The sequence below is a fragment of the Anser brachyrhynchus genome (genome assembly GCF_964034855.1).
Source record: "Anser brachyrhynchus genome assembly, chromosome: 21".
Taxonomy (NCBI): Eukaryota; Metazoa; Chordata; class Aves; order Anseriformes; family Anatidae; genus Anser; species Anser brachyrhynchus.
The window spans coordinates 6042723-6056835 of NC_137714.1; the positions used below are offsets into that span (position 1 = coordinate 6042723).

The 14113-nt window shown below is 58.7% G+C and overlaps 1 protein-coding gene across 4 annotated transcripts in view; it reads left to right on the forward strand.

Annotated features, from left to right (window-relative positions):
- The first annotated feature begins 3132 nt into the window (after positions 1 to 3132).
- The window catches only part of AGRN (agrin), an 81384-nt gene continuing 70403 nt past the window's right edge, over positions 3133 to 14113 (forward strand). For 3 of the 4 annotated variants that reach the window (XM_080564590.1, XM_080564591.1, XM_080564593.1), the window contains exons 1-2: positions 3133 to 3334; positions 9620 to 9881. In XM_080564590.1, coding sequence (XP_080420716.1) covers positions 3149 to 3334; positions 9620 to 9881 — 448 coding nt within the window. In that variant the 5' untranslated portion in view covers positions 3133 to 3148. The remainder of the gene's footprint in view (positions 3335 to 9619; positions 9882 to 14113) is intronic. The other variant, XM_080564592.1, reaches the window with a different exon arrangement.

Sequence of the window (14113 nt, forward strand, 5' to 3'; positions counted from 1 at the left end):
CAACCAGCAGAGAGATGCCGGCGTAAAAGTGCTGAGCGCAGCAGGAGCGTCTGTACAGTCATCCCGGGGAGGCAATAACTTGCAATAAATGAGAGACCTTTGCGGAATTACTCAGCCCAGCCAAAAAGCAGCTCGTTTGCCTGCGCCGTGAGTTGTTAAAATTGGAAAAATCTTCAAAGGACACTGAAAAATTACAGTCCTGTCTCCGATGTGACAGCTGCTGCTGCTGGAGGGAGAAGCCCTGATCAGGCAGAGCCGTACCCAGGCACTTAACTTCAAATGCCTGAGAAAAATCCGGGGACATCACCAGGGCTGGAAGCTATACAGGTGAATAAAGGTCAGAGTTTGTACGTTCATCTGGTGCTAGCAATGGTCTCGGAACACCAGGGGCTTTTACAAAACTGCCGGCCTCCGTAACCACTGGACTGGGAGCATCACAGCGCTTTGCTTTGCTTTGTTCTCCTCTCCCTCGCTGCTCCAGGCCCCTCCTGCAAGAAAACCGGGGAAATACAATGCAAATGCACGCCGAGGTGTCAGGCAGCAAACATGGCATTGAGTCCCTGCCAGTTTTCCAAGATCCCTTGCTATTTCGGAGGCTGAATGTGATACCTCAGTCGTAAGATCGGCTCAATGAAGTTTTTGCAAGCCCCAGGTTTACAATAGCTGTCTTGTAAAGAGCCCGGACAAACCCCAGTGATTTATTTACTTTTGTCAGTCGCACGGTTTATTTATCTTGTGCATTGATTTGCCAAATATTTTGTTTCAGTTTTCCCACAGTTGCTCGGCCGATCTCTCCTCTCGGCCGTGCGAGGCTTCGGCGCCCGGGGGGGAGCAGAAAAAGAGGGGAGCAGAGGGGCTGGAAGGGGTGCTCCCACCACGGGTGCTCTTCCCCTGGGATCCTGGAGCTGTCCTTCAAAAAGACGAGCTCACTTCTACCTATGGACCTCATTAAAACTGTGTATTTACAGGACAGAGGAGGTCCCGGGGTGGCTTGCGTGGCAACTCCACCCGAAAGCCCACGAGCTCGAGGAGATCCTCTTGAAAGAGCTGACCGCAGAGGGGCAAACGCACCAGAAAAGCTTGTTAAATCCATTTTTCTCTTCACAGCTCTGAAAGCAGATGGCGGGGTGGGGCTAGGAGGGAGCTAGCAAACAGCAAATAATACAAACAAAGCGTAAATAATTCTTCCCCTCTCTCCCCGCTCGGCGAAGTGTGGGAGCGCGGTGCCGCGGCTGGTTTCTTCCACCTGGAGCTGGGGTGGTTTCTGCGATTTACTGCCGAGCGGCGCTCGAGGAAGACAATAAAAATTAATAATTAAAATAGCAAAAATAATCTGCCAGGCAGGGAAATATTTCTAGCTGGTTGCTTGTCGAGTTCAGAGCAGCAGCAGCGCAGTCACGGAGTCGTTTGGCCTCCGTGCTGCTTTTGGCTTACGGTGGGGTCTCGGTGCTGAGCACTGGTGCTGAGCCCCTCAGAAAATAACCACACGTTTCCTGAAAAGCGCGTTTCCTGAAGACCTACATACGTTGTAGGCCGCTTTCTTCCAAAAATCATGGCTCTGAAGTCCTTGCCGAAGCGATAAAGCACGGCACGCTCCTGCACACGTGGCCTTCCTTAGGTGTCGAAGCGTCGGCTCAGTTTTATGGGACAGAAATTGAGGTTTTGGGCAAAAGGAACCCGGGAGGGGTTCGGGAGGACAGCCCGCGTGCTGGGACTGAAGGCAGAGCTGAGATGGGAAGTGCGTGGTTTGAGGCAGAGGATATACGGTATGCCTCCCGTGTAAAAGCGCGGCACTTGTGCTACCTCCAGACAGATTTATGGGAGCTCTGGTGTTTTGTTCTCTCCAGGGGAGAAGGTAGGCTTGGACAGCATTTTGAGCACTCAATATGATTCATTTGTTCCTATCTTCGAATTAATTTGTGTTTATGTTCCAGAGGAGAGAAGAAAAAGGATTGGCACGTACCCGGCCACGGGGGCAACCAGCACGAGGAGCCATCCCCAAAGCTCGGAGGGTGCTGTGCGCGGAGAAAGGTGCCCACCCACGAGGGACATCGGGGCACACACCGTGTCCTGCACCGGCTTCGTGGCCCTAGCGTGGCCAAACTCCACCTGCTCGGCCCCAGGTCACAAACGCGCCTTGTTTGGGGCCGCCGAGGAAAACAGCCTTGTAAAAACGCCTCCGGGGGCCGGCTAATTTATAGAGGGGCGAAACAATATCCCTCCCCTGGTGCCACTTAACTTTTCATTTCGCAGCGGCGGTAATCGCCCGCGACATCTGGAAAAATTGCCCTCCGCTCCCTATGGGGGAGGCCGGGGGCAGAAGGTCAGGGTGCTTTGGGGGCAGCCCCGGGCTGCTGCCCCCCCCCCCAACAAGGGGACCAAACCCCAGGATCCGGCACCGCCCGCGTCCGGTGGCAGCGGCACCTCCGGGGGTCCCCGGGGGATAGCAGCCTAGCCTCAGTTTCCCCACGGGGAAAAGCGTCGGGGGGGGCACCCCGGGAGCGAGCCCCCCGCGGTGCCCGAGGTGCGGGAGGGTTGGAAGCGGGGTCCCCCCCCGCAGCTCTCCAGCCCTGCGCGCCCCAGCGCGGCCGCCCGGAGGAGGGGGACGCCGCCGGGGGGGCCCTGCCGGGGGGGCGGCAGGCTGTGTGCCGGGCTCCCTGCACCTTTAAAAGTCTCCTCACGTCGCCGTGCCGATTAGCCATTAACCTGCCGGCAGCTCCCTTGCCTGGGGGTGGCGCGCTCCCGGCGGCTCCGCGCTCCCGGCGGCTCCCTCCTCCCTCCCCCCCCCCCCCCCCCCCTTCCCTCTCCCCCCTTATCAGCAATTCAGATTGCATGCAAATCTCCAGGCTTTCTTACAGGGGCAAGGCAGGGGACAGAGCATTTCTCCCCGGCCTCGGCTTCGGGGGAAGAGAGAGAGAGAAGAGATATCTCCTCCTCCTTCTCCTCCTCCTCCTCCTCCTCTCGGGATTTTCCTCCTTCCCCCTCCCCGCCTCCCTCCCTCTCTTTCTTTCCTCCTTTTCGCCTCCTGGAACAAAAGTAACCCCCTTTTTCTCGCTCCAGCCCTGCCTGCGAGCGGCCCCCGCTTTGTCTGGCCGTGCCGGGGGGCTAGGGGGCTTTGGGGGGGGGTGGGTGGGGGGCGGCGGCGGCGATGGGGGGGCGAGGGGCGGCCGGAGCCCTGGCGCTGCTGGCGCTGGGGCTGGCGCTGGGCGGCGGCGGGGGGAGCTGCCCCGAGCGGGAGCTGGAGCGCAGGGAGGAGGAGGCCAACGTGGTGCTCACGGGCACGGTGGAGGAGATCATGAACGTGGACCCGGTGCACCACACCTATTCCTGCAAGGTGAGGGGGGCCGGGGGTGGGGGGGGTGCTCCTACGGGCTCGGGGGGCGCGCCCCCCAGCTTGGGCGCAGGGGGAAACTTCGCGCCCCGCCGGCGCGCGTGTGGGTTTTTTGGTTTTTATTTATTTTTATTGTCGAAACGGGAGGGCTTCGGTGGGTAATTAGGGTATTTTTAGACTGCGGAGGCTCGCCCCGTCGCTGCTCCGCCGCCTGGTTCGAGGGGGAACCTCTGGAGGTTGCTTTTTATGGGCATTTCCCCGCTTTGCGCCGCGCCGAGCCGATTCCCAACTTTGCGCTTCGGGAGGGCTCCGGGTGCTGCGGAAGGTGCTCGGAGCCGCTCGCTGGCTGCAGCCGCAGCTCCCTGTTTGCTTTAACAGCATCTTGAGTTCCTCTAGCTCGAGCTATTGTTTAACTACGAATCTGGCCTCTGGCTACGGTTTTTCCCCCCCACCGCCTTAAGCTGCGAGACGGTGAAGTACCGAGCAACCTGAAATACCATCCGCCTGGTTGTCAGAAAACGTGCTGGCTGCCTTAACCCTTCCCAGGGCAGGAATCCTGCCTGCGAGGACTTGCTGCTGCCTCGCTCGCCTCTTCTCCCCATCCCCTTTTTCCCCCTCCTAAAGCACGCCGAGGTCCCCGACGGGTGCTGGTGCTGCAGGGGGCCTTTGGTGATGCCCAGCAGCGTGCTGGTGGGAAAGGTCTGCCCGGCCTTAATTTGAACCGTGGGGTTGTCCTCGCTTCTGGAGGACCTCTCGGCCCTAGAAACTAGTGGAAAAGCTCCCGTCTAGTCCAGCTGGTGCCTGCTGCTCCACGCCTGCTTCCCCTGCTCTGCCCCCCGCGCTACCGGAGGGTACAATCTGTACCCTGCTCGCGTAAATTAGATCGCGGCCCCTCCGGGCTGGTGCAGGGACCGTATGTTTGCGGCGTGTCTGGCACATCCTGGGTGCTACGTGGAAAACTAATAAGCCGCTGTGAGCAGCCGGTGTCGTCCTGTGGCAGCTTGGGGCACATATGGCTGGGCGCGGGCCGCCTGATGCTGGGGCAGGGCTGTAGTGCGAGGCGGGAGGTGTTCGTCTGAAAAAAAAAGTGGTCCTTTCCTCCTAGCTGGTGTAAAAATCCGTGCTTCATCCACGCAGGCTTTGGGTCGGGAAAAATGTTTTGTCCGTGCTCCTGTGGTGGTAAAGCTGCTTGCTCAGCAGCCCTGCCTCTGGGAGGGTGCCATCAAATACAAGTGGGAGCACCGCGGGGCGAGGAACCTGGTGTGGGGAAGCTTTATTTGAAACCCAGGTGGCATTGCTCAGCTCATGAAGGTATTTTCCTGCTCCTCTTTCCTAAAGCTGTCCCAAGTGATGCTGCGGAGGTTTGTGCCACTTACTCCAGGGTTAACTGTAGGGCCCTTCTTCTTCTGAATTGGGTTGTGGCAGCTCCTGAAGGCCAGAACCTTCCCCTAGGGTTTCTTTCCAGTCCTTAAAAAGAAACTGAAAGGAGGAGAGCCTTATCTCCTGTCATCCGTGGCAGCGCCCATCCCATCCCGGTGGCATTTACTGCAACTTCCGTAACGCCTGGCTGCGGTGCTCCTCTCCAGGGACCTTTACGTGGTGTGCATAGAGGGTTTGGAAAGAAACGGGGTTTGAGGTGTCGTAAGGACCTGAAAAGGGATAAATCAAAATCTCTGCTAGCTGCGTGACGCCCGTGACTGGTGAAGGAGTAGTTCTGCAGCAGCAAAACCCTGTTTTTACTCTAAGATCTCCCCGAGCATTGGGAATTGCTGTGGATTCGAGGGCTGACAGCTGGCTCTGCTTCTTGCACAGCACCTTGACCCCAAAAGGGGCGCTTTTGGCATTAAACCTGGCCGCTGGCTCCTGCCCTGACCCCGGTGCTTTGCTGAGCCGGAATGAGTCAAGGCGCAGAAGCGATCCTGCTGGCGAGAAGACACGTGTGTGCTTCCCCCTCCAGCCCCCTGCTCGCTGCTCCTTACACCCCGAGGTTGCCTCCGAATGCCGCGCTTATCTCCCGACGGGTTCCTTATCTGCACGGGAAGCGCGAGGGCCAAGTGTGCGGGAGGAGTTGCCCCGAGCCCACCCCCAGAAGCGTTGCTGGTGCTGGGTGGTCCGCGGGTGGCTGCGTGCTGCAGCCCTGCATTGTTCTCCCCAGCTAAACCCGAAACCCTCCCCGCCGGGGCCTTTGATATCTGAAGAGGGAGCGCGATGGAAATGGGAGGCTGATGGGAGAGGAACACCCTGAAATAGCTACCAGCCGCTCGGTGCTACTGGAGGGGTTCATAATTAGGAGTTTTCTCGGTCTCCTCTTCCTCGAAGTGATGCTGATGTGCCCCTTCGCCCAGGGATGGACTTGGCTTGGGAACGAGGGCTTTGCTCCTTGCTGGGGCCCTGGACTTTTTGTTTTTTTTTTTTCGCTCTGCTCAGCCTATTTGCAGCCTGCTGCCGGCATTGTCCTTCCCTGCTCCTGAGCCCTGTGCCGTGCCTTGTTCTGCTCTGACCTGATATTTCTGGAGGGAGCTCCTATTTATAGGACAGATGCAGGTTCTATACGCGCTATAGGAAGCGTTGGGAAGGATGTGGATCCTGTTCCGAACAATGGAGCCCACGTTTTGGGGGAGAGCGGTGGAAAGGGCTGGGGGAGGCAGGCTTGGTGCTTTACTAACTCCTGCAGAAAGGGCTGCCGAGGTCTCCTGGCGACCTTTCCTACTCTGACCCAAGTGTCTGCCCTCTTCTGAGGGCTCTGCTCACCTTCCTGGGTACCCCACGAGCCCAAGGTTTGTGTCCCTAAAGCATCTTCCCAGCGCCGCCCATGCAGGTGGTCCCGTTCCCCGCTGCGCCGGACCCCCGAAGTGTGCTGGAAAATGCTTTTACTCTCCGGGTTTGCACCGCACTTAAAAGCTACTTCTGCGAGGTTCTGCCTAAATAAAGTCCTCACTGTTCTCGCTGCACCTTCCCGCAGCTGCCAGGAGCCTTGTAAAACAGCCTTAATCCAGTGTTTTATGTGCTCCGTGGTGAAAGAGTGAGCGAGGCTGCCATGGGGAAGGGACCTTCGGCAACCAGGCTCCTGATTTTTATTTTTATTTTTATTTTTTTTCTTTTTCTCTCTCCCTTTTCTTCCCCCATCCGTGCTGTAGCCAGTGAGTCACCAGTAACAAGGTCTTAATTGTGCGTGGTGATGAATGGGATGCCCTACAGGTAATCGCTCGGGCTTTGGTGCCTTCCCGGCCATTCATTATAGAGGATGAGGGTGGGGAGAAAGCTGGTGGACTCTGATGTTGCTTGTGAATGCTGTGGCCTGGCTCGGCGAGCTATGACTACAACAGCCCTGCTAATTAACTCAAATTACCATCTGCTTCAGGAGAGGGGCTAGGCTTCAGCCATTCTTCCCCCGAAGACCTAACTGTGAAAATGCCCCGAGTGCTACCTTCCAGCAGGACCCTCGGGGTGCTCTCCCCGCCTGCCTCTCTTGATTATTATTATTTTTTCCCCCCCCCAACCCTTTTGTTCCCTTTGTGTTCTGGGTTCTGCTCCCGCACCTCACCTTGTTGCAGCCTGAGCGCTCGCCCTGCGGGGCCGCTGCCGAAGGAAGAGGAGGTGGGGCCGGTGCAGCCGAAGGAAGGTGTCTTGACTTGACTGCGGGGAGAAGCAGCACCCCGGGGAGCTGCCGGCAGTGCCGGCGAGGCAGGAGGCTCGCAACGGAGCCGTGCGGGATGGGGTTCGTGGCGCTCGGCACCCCGGGGCGCCCTGCAGGCGGGTGTCCCCAAAGGGGCTCCTCGGTGCCGCGGGGAGCGGATGTCTCGGTGTGAGCGCTGGGGTTCCCAGGAGATAGGAGGGAGGGAAGTTGCCTGTCGCAGCCCCCCTCCCTCGCCAGCTGAAGCTCCCTCTGGTTGCTGCTCGGCTGCCGGCGCCGAGACCAGAGCCATGGGTGCCGGGGCTGTGCATGGCTGTCGGGCGGGTAGCTTCAGGAGGCGTCGCTTCCCCGGCTCGTCTCACCCCAAGTTTGGGCTCTGTGGGGCAGGATGACAGCCTGACCATGAGTTATTCCTCGTCCTTTGGTTTCTCAGGGCATCCCCTTAGGTCTGAGGGGAGCTGGTTCCCTTCTTCCTTGGAGGCAGCTGTGCATGAGCGCATGGGTACAGCACCTCCTGAGATCCTCACCGTGTGCCTCCTGGTCCCGTGGGGGCAGATTTTGATGTCCACGGCCCCTGAAGCCTCCTGCTTGGGACTGAGGTAGCGCTGAGCTTGTACCCCTGAAATTCTGGACTTACATCTTCAGAAAGTTGCGAGATCCGTTAAAGCTCATGAGACTCACGTTCCCCCAAGCCCCCAACGCTTTTTTTTGTAACCCTCATGTCTGAACCCTGCAGCGTCGGATTTTTGTGTGCATGTTCTGTAGTCACTGAGTAATGGGATGGAGGCATCTGGCAGGGAGTGAGAGTCTTTTTTTTTTTTTTTTTTTTTTCCCTCTGAACAGCCCCAAAGAAGTCTGTAGGGGAGCACAATGCGCGCGAAGGGCCGCGCGGGGCAGGGGCCAGCGAGCTGCGGTCGCGGAGAGCTGCAAGAATGGCTCATTCTGGAGGGGGATAATGTCTGCTCTGTGCTCTCCTCCTCATCTGCAGCAAGCCACAGAACTAAAATATGGCAAGAATAGGGTCTGCAGCGTGAACAACTGACTGCTGCTGCCCTGGTGTCCCCTGGGGTGGGAGAGACCTGCCCGCAACATCGCCTCTGCTCCCTGCGTTCCCTTTGTGGTTGCGCTCCTAGGGTGCACACCTGCGTGCTTCTTCCAGAGGGAGGCTCGAGAGCCTCCTTATCGCCGATCCTCCGCTTCCCCGGCCTCCTCGGTGCTTGGCACGGGGTGCTGAAGTGCTCTCTGGGCAGCAGAGACGGCTGGAGAATGCAGGGGACGAGGCCCTGGAGCTGGTGGAGGTGCCGGTGGAGGGGGAGATAAAGCACGCCCTGAGCACGTCGAGGCTTTCTGGCCCATCAGGGGTGGCTGGGGATGTGTCTCTTATCACGTGAGCAATAAATCATTCATTTTAGGGCTGCTGCTTTCATCCTCTGTGGGTGTTTTTGGGGGCAGCGTGGTGCCGGAGCGGGGCTGGCCAGCAGATTTTTGCGCAGCTCCCTTTTGGGGCAATGGGGAGGTCTGTGCCTGGTGGAGGTCCAGGGAGGCTGGCCTGGGAGCTGAGGAGAGGGAGGGAGGGACCGACTCTTGTGGCCAGGACCGATTTTTTTTTTTTTTTTTTCCTTCTTCCAGAAATTTGGATGATTTAGGGGAAGCCGGCTCCTGCTGCCAATTCCTCTGTGTATTTTAGCAATTCCGGTCTGCTAATGCGCAGGTTGTCTGCAGTCATTTATAACAAAATAAATCTCCTTTGCCATTTCTGCGTGGAGTGCTATCCCCTCTGCCTTCTGTCTTCCCAAGCCACCGGTGCCTTGCCAGAGCCAGAAGATCCCCTGGGAGTGGAGGGGGATCCCTCTGGCTGAGACCTGCGTGCTGCCTGGGGACCTGCCTCGGGGTCCCTGGGGACAGAGGCGATGCACGGGGGCGGGCGAGCTGGGTCTGCAAGCACCCAGCCCAGGAGAGAGGCTCCTGCTAGGGATTTGGGTTCCTTACCAGCAATGGGCAGCAGTTCTCATTGATTATTAGTATTTTGCCCACCCTGGCTGCATGCAGTGCCCGCTGCTGGAGAGCAGCGTCGCTGCCCTAGCTGGTTGTGCAGCAGCCGAGATGGTTATTGTGGGTGTAAAGGCTAAAATAACAGTGGAGGGGAAGAAGTTGCTTAGAACATCTTTATTTTGGTAGTTTTCTGCAGCAGGTTTTTGCTCCAGCACAGGAAACCTTCCTGCCTGTCCCTGGGCACGAGGGCTTTCCCTGTACCAGCAGGGGGGGAGAGGCAGGAACAAAATGTGAATTTGGGGGCTTGAGAGGCAGTGATGTGTCCTGATGTGAATAGGGGAGCGAGTCCCTTGCTGGGAAAAACCCATGTGGCTGAGGGTGTTCCTCGCCCCTGCCATCTCCCGAGGGCTCCCAAGTGCCCGTGTTGGGGCGCTGGCTGCGATTCTGGCAGAAACGGTGCTTGCTGTAGCTTTGCCCACGCGTTTTGTGCTGTTAGAGGGCTGCCTAATGAAACAAGCTCTGCGGGGAGGCTCTGCCAGCCCGAGCTGCGCCCGAGCATCGTGTGACAGCACGGCTAGAAGCAAACGGGGCTGGAAGGCGCCGGCCTCCCCGGGTCGTGGCTGCGCGGAGCTCTCACCCTCTCCTTGTCCTTCTTGTCCCAGGTGCGAGTGTGGCGCTACCTGAAAGGCAAAGACATCGTCACCCACGAGATCCTCTTGGACGGCGGCAACAAGGTGGTCATTGGCGGCTTCGGGGACCCCCTGATCTGCGACAACCAAGTCTCGACGGGGGACACGCGGATTTTCTTCGTCAACCCGGCCCCGCAGTACATGTGGCCGGCCCACCGCAACGAGCTGATGCTCAACTCCAGCCTCATGCGGATAACGCTGCGCAACCTGGAGGACGTGGAGCACTGCGTGGAAGGTGAGCGGGGCGTGCTCGGGGCTTGCCATCGAGTTTTTGGCACGCGGTGCCGCTGGCCACGGGGCGGGCGCGCTTGTCCTGGCTGTGCTGGGGGCAGGGCCTGGCTGCTCTGTGGATTTGCTTATCGAAGGGATGGTGCCTGGCATTGACCTTGTTAGAGGTGGTGATTGCAGCCAGGTGATGTTGGTTTGTGTTATTTTTTTGGTCCGGATTTATGCAGGCTCTCAGCCCCCTCTGCAAAGCATCTGATGGGGCTGGAGAGGTCCCGCTGCAAAGCCCTGTCCTGGCACTCCTGGGGAGTTCAGGCTCCTCACACCTGAGTTCCCTTTTTTTTTTTTTTTTAGGTTTATTGCTGAAAAGTTAACGAGTTAACCCAGTGGTGAAGGCCTGTCCTTCATCACAGCGACTCCCAGCTCCTGCGCCTGCTAAGTCAGCCTTGCGGACTCGTGCAGGGATGCGAGAAGCCGGCTGAGCTCCCCTTGGGGGCAAAGCTTGCTTCCCCGGGGTGTAACCAGGTCGCAACCAAGCCGAGCGATTTAGGAATTTGGGGGGGATGAGCAGTGCTTTTGTGTCGTTGTGGTGAGCCTCGGTGTCCCTTGTGTGCGTCATCTTTTCCTCAGTGCCTTTGTGCCCATACCCAAAAGTGTCGTGCAGGGAGGGTGGTCACGGTGTGCTGAGCTCGTGGAAGAAATGCACGCAGAGTTGGCTCGTGGTGCTCTTCTAGCTCCGCGGGACGGCTCCCGTGCCGAGGAGGTGGCTGAGATCCTGGCACCGTGGGTGCAACAACACAGCTGCTGGGAAATGGCGAGTGGGGGACAGCCCGTGCGCCCTCTTTAATGGGGTCCTGGACCTCCAGGCACGGAATAATGCCTCCGCGGAGAGCAGATCTGCAGAGGGTTGAGCTGGTTGCCCAACCACCGCGAAAACATACTTCTGCAATCCCTCACTCGCTGGCTTCTTGCTTCCTCCCTCTGCTCGTCCTGTTCCAGCAAGAGCTCCGGGCTCGTGGGGGAATGCGGTGCCCCAAAAGCCCTCTGTGGGGTCTGAGCACGTCCCGAGAGCAGATGAGTAAACAAGGGCAGGAATGCAGGAATTCTGCACAGGCAACAAACAAACACGCAGCGCGGCTCCCTCCTCCCCGCTGGATGTGCAGAGCAGAGGCCGTAACCCCGTTCTCCAGCTGTGAAGGCTGCCGGAGGTAAACGACCGAGCTCCAAGTCCTCCGGGGCTGGGAAAGTGCCAGCTCAGCACAGCGGCACCCGTCTCGAGTGGCTTTTGCAAGAGGGAGAGACACCGGAGGTTTCCTAGCAGATACGCACCCATTTTGTACTGCGATCCAAAGGCATCGGCCCTATCGGAGGGGGGTGGGAGAAGGAGGAGGAGGAGCGCAGTGTGGGTTTTTTGTTAAACCTGAGCAAACACTCGGAGGGATTCTGTCTTCGCCCAGCTTTGTGTTCCTTGGCACGCTCGCGTCGCGCGCGCTGGGCTGGCTGAGCTGGGTGGTTCCCACTTGTGGTGAGGGAGGCTGTCCCTGGAGGCCCAGAGGAGATGGCGAGGGATCTGATTTTCGTCCTGTACCATAGATTTGACTCCGAATTTATGTGGGACCCGCGCCTGCTCCCCTATTCCACGGGGGAAATTCAAAACTGGTTTCTTTAGTGCGATGCTGATTAAAACCCCCGTGTGCAGCATTTGGCCGTGTTGGCCAGCTGGGCTGGGACAAGGAGCACCGAGCCCTGTCCCCACGGTGGGGACACATCCTGCAGCTCTTCCTACAGAGCATAACAGGGCTGTGGGGCTGTGCCCCGCGGCCCTACAGGCGTGCTGGTGCCAGGAGAGGTGCGTGGGGCTTGCGTGCTCTGGGCTGCAAGCAGCGTGTCCTCCCATAAGCACGTCCTGCTGCGAAGGTTTTGCTCTGTGACCTCTCGTGCAAGGGAGCTGGAGGTGCCAGAGCTGGGCCTGTTTGCAATTTCTCTTTGCCCTGTGATTAAATCGCAGGTCCGTGGGTTTATTTTCCCTCCCTGCTATGCTGACGCCCTCTCTTGATGTCAGGTAGCAGGCGATTCTTTGCGTCTCTCTCCTTTTTTCCAGTCGCTTTGCTCCTTTTAATTAAGGCCCTCATCCCGAGGGCTCCGCGGGACGCTGCGGGCACGCGGAGAGATGCCCAGGGCTTGGGGACAGCAGTGGGGACATGCGAGGGCTGGAAAACAGCCTGGGGGGAGCTGGCCGTGCGTGGTGGACCTGCCTTCTCCAGGCTGGTGACACCTGCCCGGACCCCTGCGGAGGAAAAAACAAAAACCAGGGAGCCCCGAGCTGCCAATATCTCATCTCCAAGCGCTGCGCAGGGGAGGTGCAGCAGTTCTGTGCTGTTTCAGGCTGGTTTGGCAGCTCTTCCAGTGCCTTGATAAAGCCGCCTTCCTTGTCACATCCCCTGGACTTGTTTTCCCTTTTTATCCCTGTCTTGGAAGCCTGGTTGTTGTGTGCGCATCCTGCATGCTGGCTGCACCCCGGGACAGATCGACCCTTCCAAAAATGAGGTTTCCTTCAGCTGTACCCAAACCTCACGCCTCTCCCGAGGTGTGCGTGAGCTCCGCTCGACTTGCCCAGCGTAGCTGAGGAGCTGGGCTCTGGGAGGCCGTGAAAAACCGGCCATGAGAACCTGCTCCTGCCGCCCTGGGAATCCTTTCTGAGCTCTGAGTCTGAGAATTTAGCTCCAGGACTTGTTTCCCATCAGCTCCCCACAGGAGGGTTCAAAGCGAAGCTGCCCAGGACGCTGCGCTCCGAGGTTAAAAACAAACCTTGGAGAGCTTTTGCAGAAGGAATTGGAAGAATGGTGGCAGCTGGATGGAAAAAACACGGATGTTTTGAGAATCTTCATCTCCCGTCGCTGCGGCTTGGAAAAATCCTAGAGACCAAAAACCTTTCCTGCCCTAAAAAGGGGAGGGGGGTTCAAACCAGGGCGAGTCTGTGAAACAGCTCAGGTTGGGGGTTGGAGCAGCGATCGGTTTGGTGATGTTTAATTGTGTTAAAAGAGCTCCGGCTGGCTGCAGCCGAAATGTAGGGCTTGAGCTAAGCCTGCGAGGGGGCTGCAGGAGCCCCCCGGGGACTGCAGGAGCCCCCCCGGGGCTGGGACGATGCTCGAAGGGGGATGCTCGCTCCTGCCTCTGCGGGAAGGCGCACGAGGGCTACCCTCGTGCAGGTTTCCCCTTGCTCTTTGGGACATCTGGATGAGGTTTTCTGGGAGAAGATTTACCCGGTGAAGCACAGCCTTGCTGGTTTGGTGCCTTTTAACCCTCGGTATTGCAAAAAGGGGGTTGGAGTCGCAGTGCTTCGGGTGTTTGAGGCTCCATCCCCTGACAGCGCCATGGAGCACCCGCTTCTGGAGCCCGGGAGATGTTCCCCGGGTGTGCCTGGCTCGTGTTTCCCTTTGATCGCGGCTCCACTCGGAGAAAATTGAGATTTTTGTGTGCGGTGTGGGAGGGGCAGGCGCTGACTCCAGCGTGAGCTGGCTGGGTGGAAGGAAGTTCAGCCGAAAGCCACGGCGGAGCCCTGGTTAATGAGAAGCCAGGGCTCCTTCCAGGCATGATTTGCATGAACCCGGGTGCAACAGCCCCGGCTGAGATTGTTGTGCGGGCTTTGGGGATCGGGCTGGACTTTGAACCCCCTGGGAAAAGCCGTGCGTGAGCGCAGTGCGTGGGGAAACCCGACAGCCTCGGGCACGGGGTGCTGTGACTGCAGGCCCTGCCGGTGGCTCGAAGCCCCCATCCCAGGGCAGGACGCCTGCAAGAAGCTCCTTGCCTCGTGCTTTTTCACCTCAACTTCTCGGATGAGGTGGGAAACGGCGCAAAAAGTGGGGTTTTCTCTGAGCCTTTTGGCTGGGATGGGTGCATCCTTCGTGGTGGGGCAGCCCGGGGGTGATGCTCTGCACCCCCACAGGGGTCTGTCCGGCGCTGGGAGAGGCATCCCTCGGTGTGCCCAGCCCTTCCCGAGCTTTTTGGGGCTCCTGGCCACGGGGCAGAGCTGCTGGGGTGCCTGCAGGTGCTGCCATGAGGACGCCAGCAGCCCTCGGGGACGCTTTCCCCCCGATAGATGCCCGGACTGAAGCTCTCGGCTCTGGCTGGCGTTCAAGATGCGCTGTGCTGCAGATGCTCCATATGTTTAAAAATGTCACTTAGCTCTCATTAAAATCCTTATTATAGCCAGTCCAGAACCCTCCTGACTCTTCATCTCTG